The sequence below is a fragment of the Cheilinus undulatus genome, linkage group 19, assembly GCF_018320785.1.
Source record: "Cheilinus undulatus linkage group 19, ASM1832078v1, whole genome shotgun sequence".
Lineage (NCBI taxonomy): Eukaryota > Metazoa > Chordata > Actinopteri > Labriformes > Labridae > Cheilinus > Cheilinus undulatus.
Genome location: NC_054883.1, coordinates 33,615,652 through 33,642,616, shown reverse-complemented (window position 1 = coordinate 33,642,616; position 26,965 = coordinate 33,615,652). Strand labels below are relative to the sequence as shown.

The 26,965-nt window shown below is 39.4% G+C and overlaps 2 protein-coding genes across 7 annotated transcripts in view; both read right to left on the bottom strand.

Moving 5' to 3' along the window:
• The window catches only part of LOC121527633 (vasoactive intestinal polypeptide receptor 2-like), a 40,791-nt gene extending 34,595 nt beyond the window's left edge, over positions 1-6,196 (bottom strand). For 2 of the 3 annotated variants that reach the window (XM_041814657.1, XM_041814658.1), the window contains exon 1: positions 5,769-6,196. In XM_041814657.1, the coding sequence (XP_041670591.1) occupies positions 5,769-5,828 (60 nt within the window). In that variant the 5' untranslated portion in view covers positions 5,829-6,196. The remainder of the gene's footprint in view (positions 1-5,768) is intronic. The other variant, XM_041814656.1, reaches the window with a different exon arrangement.
• Positions 6,197-8,453: 2,257 nt separating this feature from the next.
• LOC121527130 (disco-interacting protein 2 homolog C-like) overlaps positions 8,454-26,965 on the bottom strand; it is a 114,322-nt gene continuing 95,810 nt past the window's right edge. For all 4 annotated transcript variants that reach the window (XM_041813866.1, XM_041813869.1, XM_041813867.1 and 1 more), the window contains 7 exons: positions 25,856-26,026; positions 25,556-25,617; positions 25,411-25,468; positions 20,211-20,285; positions 18,482-18,656; positions 18,273-18,396; positions 8,454-15,407 (listed from right to left, as the gene is read on the bottom strand). In XM_041813866.1, coding sequence (XP_041669800.1) covers positions 15,155-15,407; positions 18,273-18,396; positions 18,482-18,656; positions 20,211-20,285; positions 25,411-25,468; positions 25,556-25,617; positions 25,856-26,026 — 918 coding nt within the window. In that variant the 3' untranslated portion in view covers positions 8,454-15,154. The remainder of the gene's footprint in view (positions 15,408-18,272; positions 18,397-18,481; positions 18,657-20,210; positions 20,286-25,410; positions 25,469-25,555; positions 25,618-25,855; positions 26,027-26,965) is intronic.

Sequence of the window (26,965 nt, the reverse complement as noted above, 5' to 3'; positions counted from 1 at the left end):
ATTTTTGAACTTACAGTTTTTATTTTTAAATCATATTTTGACCTTTTAAGCTCATGATTTTAAATGTGATCTCATATTTTTACCTTTTACACTCCTAACTTTGACTTTTTATCCCATATTTCGATTTTTAAAACTGATGATCTAGAATTTGATCGCATACTTTGACCTTTTAGAGGCACTGTTTTAATCTTTAAGTCATATTTTGGCCTTTTAAACACTTGATTTTGTATTTTATCACTTATTTTGACCTTTGAACTCATGATGATAACTCTCTATCTCATATATTTGCCTTTTAAAAACTATTTTGACTTTTATCTAACATTTTGACCTTTATTACTAATAGAAATGACTTTTTATCTTAGATTTGGAGCCTTTCAACTTATCATTTGATTTTTTTTTTTTTTTTTAAATCTCAAAATCATTTATCATCAGTCAAAGTTTTTCCCCCCTTTATTTATTATATGTGAAAACAAGGTTGATAGTTTATGGTTAAAAGTTGACCTTGCTAGGCCCTCAGGTTAAACCTAAACTCAGATTTCGGTACCTGCTGTGATTGAATTTGACACCCCTGATTAAGATGGATGATATTAACTCAGAAAGGGGCGGGGCCAGCATTGTTAGGGCAAAGACCAAGATGGATTGCTCTTATCAATAATGCTGTCTCAATACTTCATCCCACCTCTTGTTTCAGATCATTTTGTGAAGCTGCAGGCAGAGAGGATGTTGAAGAAAACACTTCAAGAATGAATGGATGAATCTACTGCAGTGATCTTTTTGGCTCTAGTGACTTATAAAAGATGCCAGCGATCACATTGTGTCCTCGTCTGCTTTCTCTTCTGGTCCTATCTCAGACGGAAGGGTTTGGTCACTAGGAGTGGAGGTAAAGAAAGAGTTAAGGATGTCCAAACTGGGAAATCAGAAAGTTTTCATGTAGCGCTTACAAATGAAACAAATCATCTGATGTTCCAGTTGAACCTGATCTCAAACTTTACATTTTTACGTTCATACAGCCTCCAGAAGTGAACCCACAGAGCTGCAGGACTTTACCCTTAGACTAAGATCAATATGAAGGATAAATACGCAGCAGGAGTCATTAACCGTATGAGCACATACAGTACAGGTCAGTACTGTAACACATGAACACAGACTGCTGACATGTCTCTGTTTGCAAAAGTCTGACTTTAAAATATTCCTCTTTCATTTAATAGATGCTGAATGTGTGTTTTACTGTTTTATACTGACATAAATGTTTTAATTTATTCATGAATGCACTTTCTGTTCTGTTTTACATACTGTTTTATTCACCTTTTTATTTTTACTCCACTTAAAGAGGTCTGTCTCTGTCCATGTTACTGTTTTTACACACTTCAGTTTTTCTTCTGAGTAGGTATATTCACCATTTGGTCATCTATCTCCATCAGTGTTTTATTTTACTAAATGTTGATAAATTAGATCTGCTAAAAAGTGAATTACTTTGGCTCTGATGTGAGCTGTGTCTTCTCCTCTGGCTCTGTTTTCACTCTCACCTAATTTCCCCCAACACTATCTGATTGGCTGGATGTCACATGTGCATATCAGCACTGAATCCTGAGCACCAATGACGCGTACAAGTTCTATCTATTCATAGTTGGTATCATGAACAATTAAATGGCATTAAAAAAATCTCTCGCCAACCCCTATACCTAACCTCATTAAGGAAGAAAATCACAATCAATGCTTCTAAAAGAGTCAAAAATTCCCACATCATGTCATTTCTGTTACTTCTCTTCTCCTACACTGTCCTGAATCTTCAGTAAAACCCTAAATGAGTCACTTTTTCTCTACTTGAGCATCTTTTATAAGCCTTTACGTCACCTCCGCGGCATCCACCGCAGAAATATTTGAGTTAATCTTCCACTTGAGTTGTCTGCTGTTGAATCACCAAAGGGACAGTCCTGGATTTTAAAGCTTTCTAATAGACGACAACTTCCTGTACAAGAAGTGAAGGTCTAAATTTAGAGTCTACGATCAGAGTATTAAAAATTAACCACGACGGCAGCAGGCGGAGAGTGAATCCATTATTCAGGTTTTCACACAGAAATAACGTGAAGTAGAGTGAGCTGCAGCTGCACAATCTAAAGTTTATTTCTGTGTGTTTATAACGGGGTCATGATGGAGCTGATTTACACTCCAAGAAGAGGCAAAGATTTATCAGAATTAAACAACCAATCAGCACATGTTTTCTTAATGGATGCATCATTTTGGGAACAAAAAACTCACATTTTTGCTGGTTTGAGCGTCTCAAACCCAAAGATTTTGTGCATTTCTTTGGTATTTAGAATTGTGAATGAAAATTTTTAAGGTTTCCATATCATGGTGAGGTTTGAGAAAACATAATAAGCATTATTTTGAAAGTTTGAGACAATTTATGGACCTGATTGTTGCTGATCCTAAAAAGCAGCAAGTAATGTGAAGAATTTTATACAGCATCCCTTTCCAGCAATGCATTAAAAGTAAAAAAGTTTAACTCCTGCAGGAAAATATGACTTTTAACACTTTAAATGTGCTGAAGCTGAGGAAATCCTGGACTCAAACATATTTAATGTTGTATATAGGTGCCTCAGTGGGTGATACAAGGGAAATTATTAAACAAGGCTCAATTTAAGTAAAAATGGGGCTAGTTTAACAATTTTACAGCTTAACTTTTGCTTTATATCAATCAGAGCTGAATTTTTTGTGCCAAAGGAGGTCAGAACATTTGATTACTCTGTAAGAATACAACCAAAACCATTTAAAATGCCTGTAATTCACTTTAACTACCATAAAATGGTACCTGAAATGGTCGTATTGCTCCTTATTGAGAGATTATTTTGCATTTTCTTCTTCCTTTTTTAGGGGAAACATGACTCCTTTACTTTTCTAGTCACCACTTATATCTACTTTTAGAGCCTAAAGGTGCAAAAACCCTTAATATTCAATTCCAAAAAATTTGGGACATTGTGTAACATGTCAATAAAAACACTATACAGTGATTTTATTTCTAGTAAGGATGCACAAGACTGGATTTTTGCCGATATCCGATATGCCGGTATTTACAGATTCATGGAAGCTGATACTGATATTCAAATGTTTTACATAACTAAAAATTCAGTCCTTCTACACAATTTAAGGTTTGAGGATGAAAAAAGAAACAAACTTTTTTCTTAAAACACACTTTTAAGTTTAAAGAATGGATGAATTAAGAGAAATAAACTAACTTACACAGGTCTGTTGGTCCAGCCTAAAACTGCTTGGATGTAAATATCAGCAGAAATTTTGATATCTGCCAATACTGATATCAGGCTGATAATATGCATTCCTAATTTCTAGATGTATAACTGATTACAGTGCAACGGCAAGATATTTAACTTTTAAGCTGATAAATTTTATTGCTTTTTTGAGATATAAACACCACTACTGAGTTTGATGCCTGTGTAACATTCCAGAAAAGTTGGGACAGGAGCAAGAAAGAGTGGCTAAGTTGTTGAATGCTCAAAAACACTTGAACATTCAGGGTTAATTGGTAAAAGATGATGGTGATGATTTTGAATAGAAGAACTCCTGAAAGGTTCAGTCATTTACAATCAACACTGGTGCAGGGTTCTCCACTTTGAGAAAGACTGGATAAATAGTAACCTTGCAAAGCAGATAGATACACCTGTTTCCATGTTTCTCACTAGCAAATCCATCTTGCAAGGCTCTCGTCTGAACTGTTTGGGCCCAGTTAGAAAGTGACAGGACCAATCAGCGTCATGGGGCAGTACTTTCAGACATGGCCGAGTCCTGGCGTAAGTAAGCAGCAACAAGAGGCCGGTTTTATCAGAGCTTTACGACATTTCTTTGTTAAAAGAAGAACAAAGAACAGCAGTGAGTTCTTTTCTTTTCAAAAACGAGAAAAGTCGTGTACTGACATGTCTAAAGTCACCATGGTTCGCGTTATGCAATTCTAAATGGAGTTTACTCCTCGGTAGCTGTGTAGCTTGATAGTGGCCATGTAACGTGTTATGTTGTGCTGATTGGCCCGTAAAGATGTGACAGACAGAACGTTCATCCAATCACACTCTGAGTTTTTTTTTTTTTTTAAAGGCTCTGCCCTTTCCCAGACGCTGTGTATGAGTGTTTTTTTTAGATGGATAGGGTTACTTCAACTTCAGGCTGACTCACTTCCAGAAGCCACTCCTCAGCTCCGTGTTGCTCTCCAACTGAAGGCACCAAAAATCCAAGTTTATTCCTTGTTTTTGGACCAGATTTAGCAGCTGAATGTTTGGGCTGATTGAGCAGTCCTACTTCCGGCAGATCCTCCATGGCTGCTGGACTGAACAGAATGCCATGCTGGCAGTGGTAGAAATACACACCGCTACCAGCCATTCTCGGCATGAGGCACAGCCAGACTGGCCAAGATGTCGCTCTTCTGCCCCCTCAAACTTTTTGTTTTCATTTTTGAGTCGTGCAGGCTTGTAAGAGCTTTAGAGCAGCGCGAGCGGGAAAAGCGAAAGCTCAAATCCTTGAACTTTTTTTTTTAACTGTAATGAGAAATTTGCGAACTGACAGATGCCATGAAAAAAAACAAATGCTAAGATTGCATTATATTTTCAATTATGAGTCAAAAAGTGCACACGTTTGGAAAATCAAGCATTTCTGAAAATGCCTTTTAATTTTAAAATGAGCTATTCCCTTTAAATAATGAGTAAAATTTAACAGCATTGTCTGAAATTTTTAAATTAAATGTCTTTCTCTTTTCATTTAAATAATGTCATACTTTCTGCAAAGTGAAGATGAAATTTAAAATGCTAATTGAATGACTGAATATTAATTGTTTTTATGAGTAAAAAAATGCACATATATTTTGGAAATTAAAAAGCACTTCTGTTATTACCTTTTAATCTTCAAATGAGACTTTTCGTTTAAGTGATAAATTACAATTTATTTTGATAGTGTAAAAATTTTTTTGCAAATTAAAGATAAAAATTAATTTAAGAATAAATAACTGAATATTATTTTTATTTTTGAGTCAAAAAATGACACATTATGAAATTTGAAAACCTTTTTTTTTTTTTTAAATGCATTCCTCATTGGAAAATTCAAAAGCATATCTGTTACTTTATATTTATTTCCAAATGAGACTTTCATTTAAATATTGATCACTATACGCTTCCATACTGTCCCAACTTTTTCAAACATATTACAGGCATTTAAATTCAAGAAGAATGAATATTTCCCAAAAGTCTATGAGTAAGTCAATTTGACATAAATTAGCTTGTCTTTTGGCTGCAGAAAATGAATATATGTTGAAGGTTTTTATATCCCTGTACTGTGATTTTATTCACGTTTTACACCTTGTCCTAACTTTTGGGAATTTATGTTAATTTATCAGCGTCTCAACTGGATTATTGGAGGATACAGACAATAATCCCTGTTTTGTTGCATTACTGTATAAATTACGTTAAAGTCTAATCGTATTTTTCACTGTTATGTGGAGAAAGAAAAAGGGAACAGTTCCAAATTGTTTGTATACATTCAGAATCTATTTTCTAAGTGGGCAGTATAAACCTACATTGTGACACTATCTAAAATTCCAAAGCTATTTCTTTTCTTTTAACCCAAACTAATCAACTATGCAGGATAAACAGGCTGGGATATTTGCCAGCTTTCTAGGAATATAGCAGAAATACTTGAAAATGCAATAAAAGCACCTGAGGCACGTGCCATCAACACACTGAAATCTGTTTAGTAGTGACTGATGTACTGACCGTGTGGATGGAGCAGAAGCCGAGCAGCAGCAGCAGCACGGTGAGCCTGTGGGTCAACATCACGGGGGTCACATCTCATCCACCTGAACCACAGCAGCTCGAGACTCACATCCTCAGCGGGGAGCACGTGCGCTCAAACACCTCCAGACTGTGAACAGTATGTCAAGTCGGTGCAAAACGTACGAACAAGTACTGTCTTTAAGCGCGTTGTTCTGCAGCTTTACGCACCGCGTCATCCACCTGTAAGGCTCCAAAAAGAGGGAAAGTTTCTCAAAAGTTTGACAAATTATCCCAAATTAAACAAAAATACAAACTCCACGGTCACATCTGAAACAGCCCTATGTAAATTCGCTCCTGGGGTAAATCCGGATCAGACAGCGCCATGTGATGAGTCTAGTTCACGGAGCTGCAGTGAGGCGCTGGTTCGGTTCACTCCCAGTTCACTAAATATGAGCGCGGCCCCGAGACCCAATGCCTCCTGAGGGCAGCCTGGACTGATGCGCGCTCCCGAAAGTTGAAAGAACTGAAGGAGCCTCTTTTACATTAAGAACAACAACAGCGACCTCGTGTGGTACTCCCATTAATAAGCCTTAACTTGAAGATTAAAAAACTTTGAAGGGGAATTATGTTTATTTAATCTAAATTTCAGATAGGTAAAATGTATATCGTTGCATGCCTTTTCCTACGGCAAAGATTTAAATGGTTTGACAGACAGAAAGACAGCAGGAGGAGTTAAGGGATACGACTTGTGCACATTGAGGACGCTGGTGGATTCCCGGTACCTTCATTTTTGAAAATTCCCACAAAAGGGCCCTTTTGAATGCTCCTATAATGTCTAATTTTCGGTCTTATTGCATTCTTACACAACGAGTTTTTGCAATATATTTCAATCTGCTTTTTACAGAGCGGACAGCTCCATATTGCAGGTCAGGTACAATATAAACTTTAACCTGTAACTCTAGTTTTCTTATCTTTAATCCTTTATCTTGTGACACTGTGGACAATTGTCTGTTTTGTGTATGGTCCGTTTTTATTTATTTATTCATTTTTTGATGTATTGACTGTAAGGAGCTAGTTTGCAATTATGTCCATGACAAATTTCCCTCAATACAATTAAGTCTATCCTGATCCTTATAAACATGACAAAGTGCCCTCTTTGATGATTTTTAAGTGGACAAAATTTGACAAAGTGCCCTCCAGATTTTAGTATCCAATCATACTAAAAATGATCAATCTAAACCTGGGTTTGTAACTATTTCACTTAAATGTTTGACAGTGTTTTGTGTGCTGGTACTTTGCCACATACAGCGGGTGGCCTTTTCTTATCCTTTAACCCCTGCCCCTCGGCATCAATAGTCAGGACAAGATCATTAAAAATCATGTATTGTTTTGTCCACAGGGGCCGCCAAAAACAATGCAAACGGAAAGTTGATGAGCAATCAATGGCTGGGGGGCCAATTATGGCCCAGGTCAAGGGTGCATTCGTATTTGGTCGGATACGTGTTATTCTAGGAGGATGTCTTTATAAGCAATTTATCATGACTTGATTTAATCAGTAATGTTTGCACTTATTTCCCTTGGTTGTGTCTTGAACTGTGCTTTTTTTGGTCTGCAACACAAATTAACCTTTTTAGGTACAAATAAAGACCCAAAGTAAAGTTAATTATGGCCTGGATGAAAACATGCAGCTTGTGCTTGACTGTGTTGTCTTTCTTAGTTTGGACACTAGGTGGTGCTGCTGTAATGATTCTGTAAAGAAATATTTTGACATGAAGAATTAAAGGCGCTTTTTTAAAAGACTAAATTGAGACAACAATGTACCTTGTAGGTACACTGGCAACCAAAGTACTGATATCTCAAGTCACAACATCCTGATAAATAAGGATAAAAGGCTAACAGCGGCAAATAGCTCGAATGTTCACCCCCTTGCTCCTCTATCTGCTCCTTCTATAGGCCTGATTTTCAAAGCATATCACTCCAAACAACTTCAAGCAGCAACACTCCTATAAAGTTTGGCAGCTTCTGCTCTTGCTTTGTGTCTGGTCCACAGAGTCATTTTCATCCTGGCCAGGGGGATCTAGTGATAGCCGAAGCTGACCAGGGCAGGGCCCCCTGAAATCAGATTGGTTGTCCTAGAATCCGTAACAATGATTGGTTAAAATGTTAAATTCTCACAGAAATACTCCAAAACCATGTGGCAGCTGACAAAGCTGCCAAGGAGAGGTGGGGGAATAAAACCATTCACATTATAGTAATACAAGTAACATTGAGAATGAAATAAAAAGCAGTCTGAGTTTTAGCCAATCAAAGCACTTTATTGCACTGTATAGTGTGACGGTGAGCCAATAGCAGGCTCTTATAAAAGTGTCATTTAATCTTTTTATCATGTGTACAAAACAAGTCACACACACTTGTACCGTACAAAATCAACACTATTTACATACAATATACACACACAGCTAACACACATTCACACACTCACACACCATGCAGTCTCTCTCCCATCCTCCGGCTTCTGACGGGATTTTCCTTCATGTTGACCGTCCTCCACCTCACTCACTCACAAATGCACACAGGGACTGAAACATGACCGCTACGCTGCTACCCACAAACCCAGACCGCTATGACAGCCAAACAAGAGAAGCAAACTCCTGATATGCATAAAGTTTTCTTTTCTTTTTGTAAAAAAAAAAAAAAAAAAAAGACAGAATGACGATGAGACGATAAAAAGAAAGAATGATGAGATGATGTCATCGGGGTGTAAACAAACAAGGCTCCATTTATCCAGAAAGCTGAATAAAAACCTGCAGGCTTCAATCAGTGCTGATAATCCTGTGATGTTAGGGTGACTACACCTAGTTTAAGGGTTAGACTTTGTATTTCAGTTAAATATCTATCTTTAGTTATTAGTACTTTAACTACTTTAAGGAAAAGTCTGGAGGCAGTGCACTTGATGGACGGTAACTGTTGAACCAAAGAGCCCAGAGAACATTCTTCAATGAGGATTCCTGTAAACATATCTTAAATCATCTTTTATTTTGAAGTTTTAAGATAAGCTTTCTCTGCTGATGCATGAAAATATTCAAAATAAGGGTTGATGAGTTGTTTTTATATATTCTTTAAGTCGGAAAAAGTTTGATTTCCTCCTAAAGGCAGATCAAAATTGTCTGAAGTTAAGTTTATATAATCGTGGGATGTTCTGCAGGTGTTTTTTTTTACTTGTTTGCTGCATTTCAAAGAGCTGGCATGGATTATTGATATAATTCTACTATAATTCTTTTAGGTCATATTGAAGAAAATACAACAAATGAACTATATGTGAGAACTTTGGACACAAATGTCTGGATTTTTTAACATTTTTACTGTAAAATGTCAGGATATGACTTTTACAGTTCCAGTTGTTAAATGCCATTAAGAGTCTAATCTATGCTTGCATAAATTTGTTGTTTTTGCTAGCTGTTTAAATGCTACATTGTTAGCATTTCCCATGACAAAAGCCTTGGGATAAACCAAAGGAAAAAAGGCTATTCCTTCCAAAAAAATAAAAAATAAAAACAGTGTTAAAAGAAGCCGGTTCACTCCCCAATGGCACAGCCAGTTAAGCCACTGTAGGTAATTCTCACATCCTGGGAAGATAAAAGAAAAATAAGGTTCAAATCTCACTTCTTCCAAGAAACCTATCGGACACTAACAAACATTGGTTCATATGTATGGGCACCAGTTTAGCTCACTGGGTGGAGTGGGTGCCCACATTCGGTGGCTACAGTCCTCAATGACCTAGTCGCAGGATCGTTTCCCAGTCTTGGCGCTGTTTGGTGCATGTCCTACTCTACTCTCTCTCCTCATGTTTCCTGTCACTCTTAAGCTGTCCTGTACAGATAAAGGCAAAAAAGCCCCAGAAATAATGTTTACAGAAGAAGCCAGTGTAGCTCAGCTACTGCACAAGTCCGGTAATATTTCTGCCCAAAAATAATTTAGAACGTCTGCTTATTCTATATCCAATCCAGTTAACAAAAATGGTAACAATAGCTTTAGATCTTCAGAGTATAAAACAAAAAGAAGATTTTTGTTTTGAGCACAAAAAAACCAACAGTCTGACTTTGATTAAGAAAAAAATGTTTGGTCCTTTTACCAAGTTACATGGCTGAAATGCAAAAATTAAAGGTTGGTTTGGCGAGTGTTTACAGCATGAATATGCAATATTTCCACGTTAAACTGTTTCAAAGCTAGTAATACAATAACTTTCAACAAGAGGAATGGCATCTACCTTTTTTTCACAGAGCACCCTAGGTAACTGCTTTCAGCACTATCTAACTCTCACAGTGAGCCCATTCTCTCATAAGAAGTGCATACAACTTCACAGCACTAGTTCAAACACCAGCCTTCCACTCAAAAGAAGCCAGTTAGCCTCTCTCAATACTGTTTGATAAAATGGCCAAAGCTAAAGGACAGAAGACAACAGTTACAGATGAAGCGAAGAGAAGAAAAAAGAGAGTGATCAGGCGGGAAGTAAAAGTAGGACAGGCTTTTACATGTCAGAGAGAGCTTCATGAAACGGTAGGTTAAAGTCCAGTGCCAAGCTGGCCATAATGCAGCAGGATGAATGAGGAAAAAAGAGGTTTCACAGGCAACATTTGCAACGATGGGCTGTAGATGCTAACAATCATATTTGCACAAAGTCCAGTGTAATTCTTTGCCAGTCAGCATGATTCTTTAGCTACTCACATCTCGACCGCTGTTTCCAAAGATGTCTGGGGGTGGTTTTCACTATCAGGGTTTTTGCAAAACAAAAAATTAAAAATAAAGGCACGTGCAGTTTCTCAGAACACCAGACCAGGGATGAATTTCCTGATAATGTACTGTTAATAAAATATCAAACAGTATGACATTTTTGTGTCATAAATGCTCAAATATCTGGTACATTTAACGCCTCTATTCTTATAATTTACCGATGATATCAATCATAATGTATTTTTAGGTGTTCTAACCCAATACAAAACAGTTTCATCATGAAAAAGGAATTACTGTTAAACATATATGCAAAACATAGATGCAAAAGGAACAGTTAAAACAGTATTAAGTTGGCCAAACACACAAAAAAGATAAAGACATGTCTTTGTCAATGTGCCAGCTAAAATTTAAGACTTCCCACATGTAAAAATAAGCCTTTTTAAGACTTTTCATGGCCTCATTTAAGACTTTTCAGTGATCTGCATCACTGAACCTGGCATTTTAGTGACCCAAGTCTACATCCAAGTGCACTTGACCCCAAAGGCTGGTTCCATTTTCAATATGAACACAAGTGTTCTGTACCTGGGCAATGTGCCAGATTCTGTGCACTAGGTACTTGGCAAGTAGAGCTGTAAAGGCAATTTTAAACACCTCGTATCTGTGAGACATAGACCCGTTTCATTCTCTGAGCTGCACTGTAAATGTGGAAGTAGGAAGAGGGTCTTTGTTGGGGTCTGTAAAATAACCCCCCTGCAGCATGTTAACCTCTACTCTCTAAATTATAGCCAGCTTGCACTGAGCATAAATGTTGGCACGAGCAGTTGCCATGGCCATCCCTTCTTGCTGCCAGATTCACAAACCAACTATGTGCAAACTGCAACATACTGTATTCGACAGAATATGAATGCAAGTATCCTCTGGTATGGAACACTGTTAGTAATGTGGATGGAGAGGGCATGGGGTGCACTCACATCCGTGCACAGTGCAAAACAATCATGCCTGATGCAGGGACACCTTGTGTGAATCCTGCAGGTTTCTGTGATTCAGATAGGCAAAATACAGTTTTAAACTTTCTGTAAATGAATCAAAAAGTTATCCCTCTGGACTGCAGTGTGCTAAAGAATAATCCCAGAGAGTGAAACAGCTGTTTGGGTTGTCTGTATGAGCAGTTAGGTACATCTGTATGGACACAAACACAAGACAAAAAGAAAAATCTAACACATTTTTCAACAGCTGTTGCCAAAAGCAGCATTTCTTAATTCTGGTCTTCTATCATGAAGTCAAATCCTGCAGTGAAGAAAGTCCTCTTGGGCTCCATTGCTACCATATTAGCTTTTTATGTAAACTTTATTCCCTTTGGTCAAACAGCTGCCAGATGTGACTGCAGTTAGAGACATTTAAACTGTGACAGCTGTTTTATCATCCATCTTCCCTAATTTGTGTTTGAATAAATGCAAACTGCAGAAACACCAACAGGCTGCTGTTCCCTTTGACTTCCTTATAAAGTCCCTTTAAATAATATTCACGCTTTCATATTCACACAGTGCACTTTGCTCGATGAGATGCTTTGGTGGCTGAGTTCACGCCTTAGCTATGAAGAATTTAGTAAAGAAACATAACAATGCTCCATGTTCAAGTTTTCCTTCACTTTAGCTTAAATTCACTCCTTTATTCATAAACATTGCACTTCAGTTGATCTTTAAATTGCTTTTTTGAAGTTTAAATATTTAAAAGAGGTCACAAAAAGCTGCTTTTTTGACCACAGACCTTTTAAATGATTTATTTTTGCATAAACCATAGACTGTAAATAAGAAGGCTTTGAGACATAAAGTGAGCCGATTGAGAAGTGCTTCAAAGCTGCTTTCTTTCTGTTGGCCACCTGGGGGCGACCCCACTAATTTAATGAAGTGTATGAAAAAGTGACAACCTCTCTTCTTAGTTGATTTACTCCCTCTGTTAACATGTCCTCATTGACTTTATGGCCTCTATCTTTAGTTGCAAATTTTGTAGATTCTATTTCCATTTAGGGTGAAATGAACAATAAGTTGGGTGTTCTTTAGGGCACAGCATTCTATAGCTGACATGAAGCCTAGCGTTAGTTCATGCAGGACACATAAGCGTCATAAGCCCAGCCTTGATCAGCTGATTGTCAGCTGATCCTAATTTCTGCCTCCCAGCTCTCAAGGCCAATCACACTTCTTTTCCTTGACAGAGCGGTCCATTTAAATGTGCTGCTCTGGGAAAGCTTCTCCTCCTCCACCCCAGCCCCCTTCGTTATAGCTCAAGCTTTTTGCACCCTCATATTCTGACTCATGCTACTATGGATTAATTGTTTCTGAACTAATTATAAAAAGACATTCATGAGGACTCTACTGTTTTTTTAATGTAAAAACAAATTACAGATGGTATGTTCTGACCAACGATAATTGATATGAGTTTTTTGATTTTACTATTGATTTTCATAGGGTTTTACGGTTATGGCAGTTGCTAATGCCGCTGAAAGGGGTCAGCATCCATGCCTCAATCATGGGGTTTGCACCCCCATACCCTTAAACTACATTACACATAAACTGCGAATGAAAGATCCACGCAGGGGTAGTATACCTGGCACTGCAGCCCTTAGACGAGCTGCACATCACATGAAGATGGTGGGGCTAAGCCCTTGGGACCCTGGGAAGAAACCCCTGTCTAACAAGCATCTATCAGATAGGTTGAACGTTGCTGGTGGTGCTGAGGTGTTGTGAACCTGCTCCCAACTGTTTTGGCTCAACTTGAGGCAGTCTTTCAGGGTTGGCGCCTGGAACAGGACCTCTCTTCAGGAGGACTAGACTGGACTCCGATGTGACAACTTCTCTTGGTGCATCATTGGGTAATGTGGGCAAGACTATGGATCTAATGATAACACGCTCTGGAGAGCAGGGATGGGAAGGGTCAGCTGCCTTATACTGGAACAACAGCTTCCAGTTCATGGGCACCTGGTGCTTTTTCCAGGCCCTGATCCAGTTCACTGTATACTGGGTGCCCAGGACACGGTGGGCTGGTCCAGAGGGGGTGATCACGTGGGTCATAGAAGGGGGGGCTGGGAGGATACCTGGAGGGAAGGGGCATATACTCAATGCAGGCCTGGAGGATGGCCATCAGGAGGCCAGATCAGAAGGACCAAGGTTGATGAAGGGAAGTGCCAAACCAGCATATGCTCTCATACCTGCCCTGACTGAATACTGATGTTGATATTGTGAGTTCTGATCTTAGAATTTACAAGATAATGATGCTTTCCTGTGTCACCGCGTTTGTAGCTTACATCCCACACACTCTCTTGCTTTCCTCACTAGAGCAGTGGTTCTCAACTGGTGGGAGCCAGTGGGGGCCAATGATGTACAGAAGTCCTAATCGGACATATGGTACATCCATACATTTATTTTAGGTTTCCCTGTGATGATCAGTGAGTTTCAGCCTTTTCTCAAGTTTTCAATGTATTCATTTCCTTTTAGCTGGATAATAGGCTAGTTTTCCCAAAATAATAAACAGGCTTCAACTAGTTCCGAAATGTGGCAGAACTGTGTCTAAAGCAGCATCTTGAATACAGTCTATGGCATAAAAACAGCACATCCTTCTTTTTTTTTTTTTTTTTTGCAAGTGTCTGCAGCAAAACAGATCAAACTGTCAATATGGGCAGTGTTGATCAAGTACAGACCAAAAATTCTGTTGCTGCATAGCCTAAAATGTTTAAAAAACACATTGAAGTGTTTAAATGTTTCCAACCAGGCCGGTATTTTTCCTGTAACATATGACGAGCTTAAACCAAGTCAGACTTGAGAGACTGAAATACATGTTTTAGCTTTTTTGGTGATTTTTTGTGTCTCTTTCTGCAGTTTTAAGATGTTTAACTGTTAAAGTGTTTAAAGTCTTTGTATAAATTCTTCATATTTCTTCTTTTAAGCTTAAAATCTGTTCCATGAATCACATTAAAAGAGTAAAAACGTCCCCGTCACACATAAACACAGACTAGTGACGCACACTCAGACAGATACGCACTCACTCACTCACAGGGTGCAGGTGGAGAGAGCTGCATATAGGGGCTACTACACCTCATGTGTTTTAGGTTCCTCTCCATATAGATTATTATGTCTATGTACAATATTTATATTTTTACACTTCTCTGGCTGCCCCTGCTCTAATCCAAGTTAAAACCACAGATTTGATTTTTTTTTATTCGACCAGTAAAACATGATGACGGATAAAGAGTCTCTAGTTTTTTTCTCGCTCTACTTTTACCTCCTAAAACGTCTGAAGAAGAAGCGACAGGCGGTGTGACGACCGGAGCCGCCGCCCCGTACACAGTGTTCCCCCTAAGGCTTTCTACAGTGACGAGCTCCTGGTGACGGTCACGAGATGGAACGGGGTGTAAAAATGATCATACCACCACTGAGCAATCAATCAATCAATAAGCCAATCAATCATCCAACCGGCACGACACGACTTGAAAGAAAACAGACGACTTAAGACCACACCGTACGCAGGTTCAAAAATACAGTACATCTTGATTTGGGGAAATAAAGGAACAACAACGGCAATATGCACGGCATCCACACGCATGCTAGCTCGCCCTCTCTCTCTCACGCACACGCACACTCGATCTCCCACGCACACTCAGGCTACATGTTGTAGGCCACGTAGATGGGGTCTAGCTGGTCTTGTAAGAAGCCGTCGCGGAGGTGCATGCGCTGTTTCTCGCCGCGGGAGTTGATGGGGATGACACCGATGTCCGTCACCACGACCACGCCCACGATCAGGTAGTGCTCCTCCAGCACCGCCTTGGTCACCATGGGAACCAGGTCAAGAGCTTCCTGCTCGGAGCCTTCGAGCTCCACAACCACCACCAGCAGGTTGGTCCAGGGGAACACGGCACTGAAGAAGAGGAAATAACACATTTAGATTATTAGAGATGTCCCTAAAGACCAACACTTAATGAGTGGTTTGAAGAAACTCATTCAACCGTAGGTCTCCAAGTCAAAAACCTGCTTATGAAACAAGGATCATAACATTCCCTCAGAATCCACTGTAACTTTTTATATGTTAAAGGGGCTCAGTTAGCCTCTTAGCTCAGCACTAGACTCCTCTAGACTCTTGTCTCCTTTCATCTGGATGGAAGAAGGTCTGCAGGACTGAGTGATTTATGATTTTGACTGCCTCAACACCAGGCAAATCTGTTGAACTGTGAAAAAAAAAATCACTGTTTTGTGATATGTAGGGATCATACTCAACGTATGTAGAAATGTTCCGCTAATAATTTCCGCGTACAGATCCATTTAGTGCTGTAAAGCACCTCCGTTCCTATTCATTCCTAATGGCTGTCCCCCATTTCCTGACCCCCATCAAGCATTCAGGATGACATGATTGAAAAAACCTATTAAGGTCCACAGTTAGTACTCTAATTTTTGAAATACTTGCATGTTTTATTGTCCCTTTGGCACACTTTGGTTAAGCCACATTAGTGTCTCCCTGCAGCCACACTGATGTAAAATAAGTCAACCACTGCTCCCTAATGTCACATTTTACTTTAAAAACTCACAGACAGCTCAGCGAACAAGTCAAAAGTCATATGAATCTTGTGATATCAAACATTTACCTTTATACTGTTCACTTATTTCCTCTCAAATCCGTAACAAGTTCCTTTTTGGTTAAATCCCTGTTATTATCTGTTATCGAACTATTAAAGCAGGTCTGTGTCCAAATAGAAGTCTTTTACCTTTAGTTTAAAACAGCAGAAAAATTCAAAATAACACAAACAGTTCTGAATGAAAAATAGCAGAATGCAATTACAAGGATGCTATTAGTTGCAATTACCAAAAAAAAAAAAAAAATTGAGATTTATGCGGCAAAAAGTGGTTATCTTTAGACTGCAAGGATTTTAAACTTTTGTTGACCATAACTGTAAGCTGACAATAACTAAACGAGACTAAAACCATCCGTCTTCTTCCGCTCATCCAGTGCAGGGTCATGTAGCAGCAGGCTGAGCAAGTCAACCCAGACATTTATCTTTCCAACTCCTTCTGGGGTATCCCAAGGCGTTCCCAGACCAGACAGGATATATAATCCCTCCAGCACATTCTGGGTCTTCCCCGAGGTCTCCTCCCAGCTGGACGTGCCTGGAAGTCCTCCAAAGGGAGGCACAGAGGAGGCATCCTGATCAGATGCACATCCTTTCAATGTGAAGGAGCAGCCGACTCTACATCTAGACCCCTCCGGATCTCTGAACTCCTCACTCTGTCTCTAAGGTGGTGAAGAAGGAGCTGAGCTGGGAGCCAAAGCTTTCACTTTACCAGTCAATCTGCCTCTCAACCCTCACCTATGATCATGAGCCTTGGGTACTGAAAGGATGAAATCGCAGATGCAAGCAGCCAAAACAGTTTTTTCTGAAGGGTGGCCGGGATCAGCCTTACTTGCTTGCTTTTGTTTACTAGTAGAATACCATAGATCACGTCAGTCGATGTACATCAGAAGACTGAAGTTCAAATCCCCAGCACCTTTATTCAAAAGTCGATGTGTCCTTGTCCAAGACACTTAACCTCAATTTACTCCCACTGCTTTGTTGGTGATGTGTAAATGGGAATGATTGCATTTGAATTCTCCTCTGCCAAGTCCATTTACCATTGCAATGGGGTGGTCTTTGATGCATGTATGTGTAGCATAACCACAACCATTCCCATCAACATCCATTTGTATCAACATACAAAGATTGTGTGCGGCCTCATATCCAAATGCACCCAAAATGAGTAAAAATCCCAGTTAAACAGAACAAATGAGGGAGGAAAATGATGGATCAAGACCTTTCAGAGAATAAATTGTTCGTCAAAGTGTACAAGCAGGAAGTGCTCTATTTTTATGTTAAAAATGAGAAAATGGATCAATGTGTCCAAAAAGGCGGATAAGTCATCTGTGGGAAAAATTAGATCTGACTGTATCCCTAGTCAGAGACACGTCCATTTATAAGGGTGAGGGTTTAGGTTATTATATCAGTTTTTATATAGTTGAGACTAGAGTTTTCTGGACCATCAGGGGGCAGCAGAACTCCACAAGATTTAAACAAATAAAAATACCTTTTACACAAATATCTCCCTCATGAGTGGCTCTAAGTCCCACTTCTTTCCTCTTAAAGAACACCTTATTCACTTTGTGTTTTTCCAGATCAACCCACTATTATTAACCCTTCAAACTCTTCAGAAGGAATCTAACTGCTAGAGCATTCATGTTAGGCTTTACTAATGCATGTTCTTGAAGTTTTTTTTAACGAATCACATCCCTGGAATCTGTTCAGCCTCAGTGAAAAGAACTAAGAAATTATTGAATTAATGCAAGAAAAAAATACTCTGGTACTTTAGTGAAAAATAGTCAGTTTAACACAAAAAACATACTGATCAAAATAAGTCTAAATATCGAAACACGTATGAAATATATTTGAAAACTCGGGGAATTAGAAATAAAGGTCTATTATTAGGGTTTTTGCTTAACTTAAAGCCATTGCAAGAATCTTTGATTCATGTTTTAATCTGCCATACCTGCAGACTGCAAGTTTTGTAAAAATTCTAATAATATTACTACTCTAATTTAGATCCTTTTACACCATTTTATGCAAACAACAGCTGGTCCCCCTCTGACATTTTACACTTCAAGAAGTCTAATGCAAGACATCACCAGGCAATGTTGAAAAGTTTTAGCTTTTCAGAGGGTTAAATGATAGGTAAAAAAGAGCAGGATCAGAGTTTGATGTACCACTCCATGATGCTCTTGTGTGCGCGGATGACAGAGGTCTCGATGTCGATAGGATGGTACCTCATTCCCCTCAGCTCCATGGCCTCCTCCAGAGCTCCGACCACGAACAGAGCATCGTGTCTCTCTGTTTTAAGAGTCACAGAGAGAGGACAGGTTGGTGTTTGCATGACAAGAGGAGAGGAAATGTAAGACTCAAAGAGAAGGCTTACCGCCATTGGCGTCCGTGAGCTCGGTGCGGCGGAGGAAGCCCAGGTATCCTGTCCTGGCCCAGACCGTCTGAGTATCTCCAAAGCTGAGCCTGGAGTTAAAGTGATCCGACTGGAGGACCTCCTCACCGTAACCGCTGTAGTAACCGCTGCCGTTATGAGCACTGTGCACCCAGATCTACAGGAGGAACAGGACAGGGTCAGAGCAGCTACTGATGATACAGAAGAAATGTATTTAAACTGACATGATGCTGCAAAAACAGTTTTAACTGTTGGGCATGTATGGGAATGTGTGGAAGAAAAATATAGCAGTAGAGTGTTGTAGGGTGATGAGTACAAATAAAAACTACAAATACAGACTAAAAGAGCTGATCATCAGACTTAAATCTCAGTTATGGTTTTTAGGGATGCTCAATATTAGTAGGATATGCAAATCAGCAATGTAGTATGGTACTGGTATCAGTATACACGAAAACCTTTGCTAATATTTACAAATGATATATTATATATTATGTAAATATTAGCATATATCTGCTGTAAACATTGGCCTATATCAGCTGTAAGTATCAGATATATCAGCTGTAAATATTAGCTTATATCACCTGTGCATATCAGCCAATATCAGTTGTAAATATCAGCCTAAATCAGAAGTACATATTGGGCTACAGTGGCTGTTAATATAGGCCTATATCACCTGTAAATATCAGCCTACATCGACCTATATCATCTGCAAATATGGGCCTTTGTTGCCTGTACATATCGGCCTATATGTGTTTTAAATATTGGCCTGTATTTGCTGTAAATATCAGCTTCAATTGCCTGTAAATATTAACCTATATCAGCTGTAAATACCAGTCTATATAACCGGTAAATATCAGTTTATCTCAGCTGTAAATATTGAGCTATATTTGCTGTAAATATCAGCTTTGGTCACCTGTAAGTATCATTCTATATCAGCTGTAAATATTGGCCTATATAAACAGTAAATATCAGCCTGTATTAGCTGTAAATATTGGGCTAAACTGGCTTTAAATATCAGCCTTTATCAACCTATATCGTCTGTTAATTTGGAACTTTATCAGCTGCAAATATGTGCCTATATATTCTGCAAATATGGGCCTATATTGTCTGTAAATATGGGTCTTATTCAGCTGTAAATATCAGCCTATATCAGCTTTAAATATTGGTATTTATTGTCAGTAAATTTATGCCTATATGGGCTGTAAATATCGACCTATACTGGCAATAAATATTGGCCTGTATGTGTTGTAAATATCGGCCTATATTGGCTGTAAAAATTAGTCTAGATTGCCTGCAAATATCTGCCTATACTGGTTGTAAATATCGACATACATTTGCTGTAAATATCAGCCGTTATTGACTTTTAATATCGCCCTGTATTAGCTCTAAAAATCAGGCCTACATCAGCTTAAGTTTGTTCGGCTCTAGGCAGTCAAGTTATCACAAATTTTAAGTGTTTTTTTCATGCATACATTCCCAATCAAGTGGGTTACCCTTGTTCTTACCAAAAGACCTTTGGAAACAATCCTTGAAGCTCCTTATAATGGCTTTTGTTGAACATACGTATTCAAATCTAATTTTGACAACCTCAGTGCAGACAAAGCCTCTCTTCCTCATATGATCTTTGGTGAACCCCAGGCTGGAAACCAATAATGTAAGGAGTACAGGATAATGAAAGTAAATACGGCAGTTAAACAAATAACAAAATCACCTCTCCCAGGTGAGAGTCTCCCAGAGGTCCTTTGGTCTCTGGGTTGGCGATGATGATACGGACTCCAGGTAAGATCTAAAAAAAACAACAACAAATCAGATCAACACCACAAAAAAACAAATCAGTTTGACCTCTAACAAATGATTTTACCTCGACATTTTAGAGGAACTTCCTCTTGTGTTCATTAGCAATAAAATCAGAGTTTCTGAGGTACAGCTGTGACCACACCTCACGATTTATCAGATTTAATATCAGATTTAACTCAACAAACAGAAACACACTCAAACAGTTCAAGAAGCGCTCAAACACAAGACGGTCTGACTGGTAAACAAATGTTTTTTTTGGTCCTCCTCCCACATACAGTGAGTCAAAATAAACAGCAGGCTGATCGATGAGCAGCTCAAACATGACGTCTTCTCTTTGTGTGTCAGCGTGGGGGAAGAAGAGAAACAAACGCCTTTAAACTCCAGGAAAAGATTGGTCTATTTAACGTGGCTTCATAAGCACATGGGTTTGATTTCCTCAGAGATAAGGGCTATTTTCTACCTGTTGACTTTTCATCTTTTAAATAACGATCAGGCATATTTATGAATATCTGAGTAGTCATCAATTCAAATATTTTGTTCTAACAAACATATTTTTACCATTTTTTCACAGTGCCTGGTTGTAATGAAGTAAAGGCACCAGATGACAGTTGTAATGCTGCTAGTGGCTGTTTACTGACAGCCACACAAGATCGAGGATAGCATTATAGTGATCTGGCAGCTATCACTATTTCTTTAAAGCCTTGTCCAGCTATAAATCAGTGTCAATCAACATTTTTTGTCACAGGGAATGAAAAATTCTAACTCTGATCGATACTTTAACTGAAGTTCTTGTCCAGAAATCTTGTTCTGTAAAAGTTTTGAAACACTTAGCACAGATCGTGCTCTCTTCGCCCTCCGGCTCTCTGTGTTATATTTAGCGTCTGTGCTGTGCAGCCAGCTCTCCTGCTGACCTTTCTGATGGAGTTCGGTGAGTTGCTAAGAGATCTGTAATAAAAATGGAAAAAGAGCTGCTGAGTGATCGGATGAGAACAATGTCATTTTCTGCATTAAAGCAGCGGCTCTGAGAGGTGCATAAGGACTTTTTCTGTTAAACATGACTTTCTCCTCACCTGTTAAACATTTAGAAAGCTTTTCTGAGGACACTCTCTGTTTTTATCAGGAGTATAGATTTTGAGAAAAGGCTGGGTCAGAGGACACAGTATTCAGTTTAAACTGAAGCTTTTTCTCTCTCTCTGTGTGACTGCATCTAATTTTCATACTTTTCGAAGCAGGAAAGCTCCATACACTCTTACTGTAGCTGTTTCATCATACTGGAAACATTTAGGAATTTCACCTGATAACTAGAGAATGTTCTGGAGAAACCGTGCTGTGAAAACTGCAAGCAGTATGAGCCAATAAATGTCCATCTGTGAAGGATTTGTAACAAAACTATTACAGTGTTTGTATCACTGAGCACGTATTAGCTAATTTTTAACATGTGCTGATGGTTACTGCTGTTTAACTGCTGGGTGACTCAGCTGGTTTCACTGAGATTTCAGTTGAAAACCCTCTCTCAAACTCCTGCCAGTGTGCCAAGGCTGTAACTGCTATCATTAAACAGATGCACTGTTAGAGTCACAAGGCTTTGATGAAGCAATCATATTAATTTCAAGTTGATAGTATAAGAACTGTGGCCAGGGCAGCGATATAAAAAAGACCTCTTTCCTAGTGTTCCCCCAGAAATTCCAGCCAAAAATTACAGTAGAGTATGTGGAGGACTTGTTGTTTTTTTCTGTGACAGATGGCAGTCTACTGCCTAATGGGTATATTCTACTGATTAGGCAACCTGTTAACCACAAGCATGACAAGATTACCTACATTTTAAAGTATTTTTAAGGTATGTGGTGTTAAATATGTGGTTTTAGTTGCAATTTGTTTATGAAGTTTCCAGGTTACTCACAGGAGCCTCCTCACTCTTAGGACTCTGTGCCCCACTCTACTGTCTGAAAATTCTGTACCATTGAAATAAATGGAGAATGGCTTGAAAGGCTAAAAAGGGTTGCTGTGAAAAATGCTGAATCATACCTTATGTTTCAGATCAAACACATTTTCATTTAAGATAACCAGAGCTTTTAAATGATTTTTGGATTTATTAATGGGAAAAAGCCGGGCATCCAAACCTACCTAAAACTATGGGAAAATGTTGTTACCTTCTAACCCTAACAACTCGTTGTTTCATCCTTGGCAGCCCAACTGCAAGCAAGCATTTGTGATAAATGTCAATTAAGTCTTTCACATCACTGTGAAGGAATATTGTCCCACTCTTCTTTACAGAGAGGATGGATAGATGTCATTTTTGCCCAGTCTCTTTCTTATTGTTGAATTAGGAACACTGACCTTAAATAAGTCAAGCAAGGCCTGCAGGTCTTAGATGTTGTTCTGGGTTCTTTGGGATCTCCTGGATGAGTTGTCCATGCACTCTTGGAGTCATTTTGGGAGGTCTGGAAAGGTTCACTAGGGTTCCTAGTTTTCTCCATTTGTGGACAATAGCTCGCTGGTGTCCCAGAGCCTTAGAAATTAGTAACCCTTTCCAGACTGATAGATGTCAGAGACTCTGTTTCTCATCTGTTCTTGAATATTTTTTGATGGTGCCATAATGTGTTGCTTTTTGAGACTTTGTAGCCTACTTCACTTTGTCAGGCAGGTTCTATTTAAGGAATATATGGATTCAGCAGTAATCAGAGCGGGGTGTGGCTAGAGAAACTAAACTCAGCTTTCCAAAAAAATGTGGTTAATCACACTTCATTCATGATTTAACAAGGGGGGCAAATACAGGTAAGTTTGGACAGCTTTTCTCATGATAAGTGAAATAATCATTTAAAAAAATGAATTTTGTATAAATGGAGTTTTCAAGTGAATATATGAATGATTTCTAAGGGTTTGAACGAGGTGAAAAAGTGTGAGGATGTGCCTGTATTGAGCATTCCGTCCAACCTCTAATGTACAACCTCCAAAACCTTATCGGCTGTTTGTTGAAAGTGTGAAGACAATCCCTCACAGAGTTATTGACATTTTGTGTTCACAAGAATTGCCGAGACTGATGTAAGAAAGCGCAGACAACCCAAAAACATGATAGCCCCTGGCTGTAATGAAAAGTAGATGTTGCATGCACATTCAAGTCAGCACACGGTGGGCTTTGTTGTTTTAGGATGCACTCTAAAAATAAAGAAAGACTTGAAAATATCTGCAGAATGTGGGTGAGTCATACTGCAGGTTGGGTTTTCTTTCTTCACCATCTGCTAGGACATCTTAGAAAATTAGGAAAGTATTTGTGTCCCGTCTTCCCTAAAATAAAAGCCCCTAAACACTAATGAATAAAGTAGTGTTGTCTTAATCTGATTCTGAGATGTTTGTATTTCATTCCCTTGGGTTGTTGTGGCATCTCTTCTTGCTACAGTCGTATCCAGGTGTACCTCATGCTGTGACAGGATGCCGTGATGTCACCGCTGGCTGTTCTCAGGTTTGGAGACATGTACCTATGTGATGAATTTGATGTGATCCTTCCTGCACCCACACATCCACAGACAGACAGCAAAGACGGACGCCTTAGGGCTCGTCATGGACTCAGAACCTGCTGTCTGCTTTGACTCACTGAATGTGGGAGGACGTGCGGCCTTAAACAGAAATAAACCAATCTTCTACTCATCTATAATTTGCTTCTGCTGTTCTGGTGCATCTCAATTTTGTCTCCTTTGTGAACATCTTTCTAAAAGCCTCTTTTAGAAAATTAAAGTGTTATTTAAAGATTGCTGTTTGTCTCATTTTGATCTTCTGAGTCATAGCTGCAGAAAGCTTTTAGAAGGAGGCCGAGAAATCAAATTAAATCGACATAACTGTTTTTGTTTGAGGCTTTTTTGACAAAATTGCAGTTTTTAATAGCAAGTGGGTACCAGATCTACTTAAGCTGCTGCATTTACACATCAACATTGTGACTGTCTGACTACAAGAGAGAGATGCTTTATGTTTGTGCAGCAACCAAACTTTGACTGTGTAACTGTAAACTGTGCAAAAAAATAAATAAATGAATAAATGCGAAGTATCCTATCGACTCCATAATTGAAAGATCCAAACAGGAAAAATTCTGGATCCAAATTATAAACAGGATACATTTGAAGTTATTTTCTCATTAACAGAACACAAATTTACTTCATTGATTAGGCTTTGGACTTTAGGTGGGTTTTATGCCTCCCTTGCAAACAGCTACAATGCACTGGTCTTTCAATCAACACAAGCACACCCTGACATATGCCGTTCATGCAAAACTCCCTGTCTTAAGACTATCCAATCAGAAAAGCCTGATTTTTACTTCTGTACTGATTTGAATCTACAACAGGCTTTCCACAAGATTTTGGTGTGTTTCTGTGGAAATTTGTGCCATCATTCTGTGGAGCTATAAAGTCCGGCACTGGGGCCTGGCTCACAATCTCCATTCCAGTTCATCCTAAAGGTGCTGGATGGGGTTGAAGTCAAGGTTCTGTGCAGGCCAGTCAACTTCTTCCACTCTAAACTCAAACCATGTCTTTATAGTCCTTCTTTGTGCACCGGGGCACAGTTTCCCCAAACTGTTGCCACACCGTTGGAAGAACTGTCCAAAATATCTTGGTATGCTGAAGCATGAAGGATGGCCTTCACTGGAGATAAGGGACCTAGGTCTAACCATGAAAAACAGCCCCATACCATTATCCCTCTTCCTCCAAACTTCACAGGCTGGCACAATGCACTTAGGCAGATAAAGTATACCCTTTATCAGCCAAACCCAGACTCATCCATCTGACTGCCAAACAGAGATCACTCCACAGAAAATGGTTTCCCTGCTGCACAGTCCAGTGTCTGAGTGCTTTACTCTCTCCATCTGATGCCTGCCATTGGACTTGGTGATGAGGTTTACATGCAGCTGCTCAGTCATAGAAACCCATCCGTGAAGCTCCTGCTGCACAGTTTTAGTGCATACATTAATGCCAGAGGAAGTTCAGAGCTCTTCAGCTATGGAATCAGTAGAGCGCTGGAGACTTTAACACATCATGCAACTTAGCAGTCTTTGACCCCACTGTAAGATTTTAAGTGGTCTTCTGCTCAATGTTAATAATGATGACATAAATGAGAGTGATGCTCACCTTTCCAGACTCCATTAATGGCAGGCTGTGAGGAGATCCTCTCTCCACCAACCGGACCCTGAAACAGACCAAAGGTTTAAATTTCTCCTTTTTTCCCAGAGGAAAAATCTAAAGAATAAAAAGCTGTCAAGAGTCTATACTATACCTGTCATGGCGGAGCGCCCTCATATCCACATACACAGTCGTTGGGTCCGGTCCTGAAGTCCCCTGTAGCCAATCAGAATATAGAACAGAGCATGTGGTCAGATGGTGATAACTGGGAGTCATTTTGGTCAACAGTTAAACTATTTTCACACCCAATAAAATGGATTATTTAATTGTTCTCGAGTTGAGTAACTTTCAATAAAAAAATTAAAACAAACATGACAGTTTAGACATGTGTCATGCTGACAGTGGTAGATCTGTCCATCAGATTAATGATTTAGAGCGTGCGTCTGTGCTTCACCTGCAGGCAGATGGCCAGGTTGACTCTGCAGCCAAAGGCGGTGCTGACAGACCGCGGGTGGAGGCCGAGGTCTTTGAAGAGCTTCGAGAAGGAGTGAGTGAGCGACATCCGGGGTCTCTCCTCCGCCACAACGACACACGCCCGCACCCGGGACAGATCTAGACCCCGAGCCTGGAGGAAAGACGAGAGAGAGGAGATTAAATACAGCTTTAACAGCATGTTTGCTGTTGAAAATGTGCAAAAAAAGGCTTTTCCTAAAGCCTTGTCAGACAGCTATCTCCTGGCAGTAGCTTCAGACGTTAATGAAAAAAATAAAGTAGTGGTCAATCCTGTTAAAGTTATCGACAGCTGGCTTTATATTTCTGGTTGTCTTTTTGTCAACTGCAATTTTCAGGAATTTTCTCAAGTGATGGTTTTTACGTGACCTAGCAAAGCAGATACAGTTTGGGCCCGGTTAGAAAGTGACAGGACCAATCAGCGACGAGGGGCGGTACTTTCAAGCGCAGTGTAAGCAAGCAGCGACAAGGGGCTGGTGCAATTATGGCAGAGGACATTAGCGTGGATGCTGCTAAAGTGCCAGTTTTAGCAGAACTTGACAACATTTCTTCGTTAAAAGAAGAACAAAGAACAGCAGTGAGTTGTTTCTATTTAACAAAGTCGTGTACTGACATGTTCCCTTTGGAGTTTAGTCCTTGGTAGGGGCGCAGCTCGATAGCGGCTATGTCACGTGTTTTGTTGCTCTGATTGGCCCGTAAAGATGTGACGGACAGGATGTTCATCCTATCGCCCTCCAAGTTTTTTTTTTTTCAAAGGCTCTACCCTTTTGCAAACACTGAGTGGTTTTCCAGATGGATGTGTAAAACAAATCTATCTGGCATGCCAGGTTAGTTTTTACAGGGTTGCGGCACACCTTGAAAGGCAATTTCAAGACTTTCTGAATCTTTTCTATGACCAAAACAAAATACTAACACTTCTGCTCTACATACTGTGCACGGTTTTGTGATTTCGTGTTGGTCTTGACAGCTTCCCACTTTCTCAAGTTAAAAGTGTTTTGCAAGTTGCCTCACAATCATTACTGGCCACTGCCACTGTTCCCTGTTGTTTTCATCT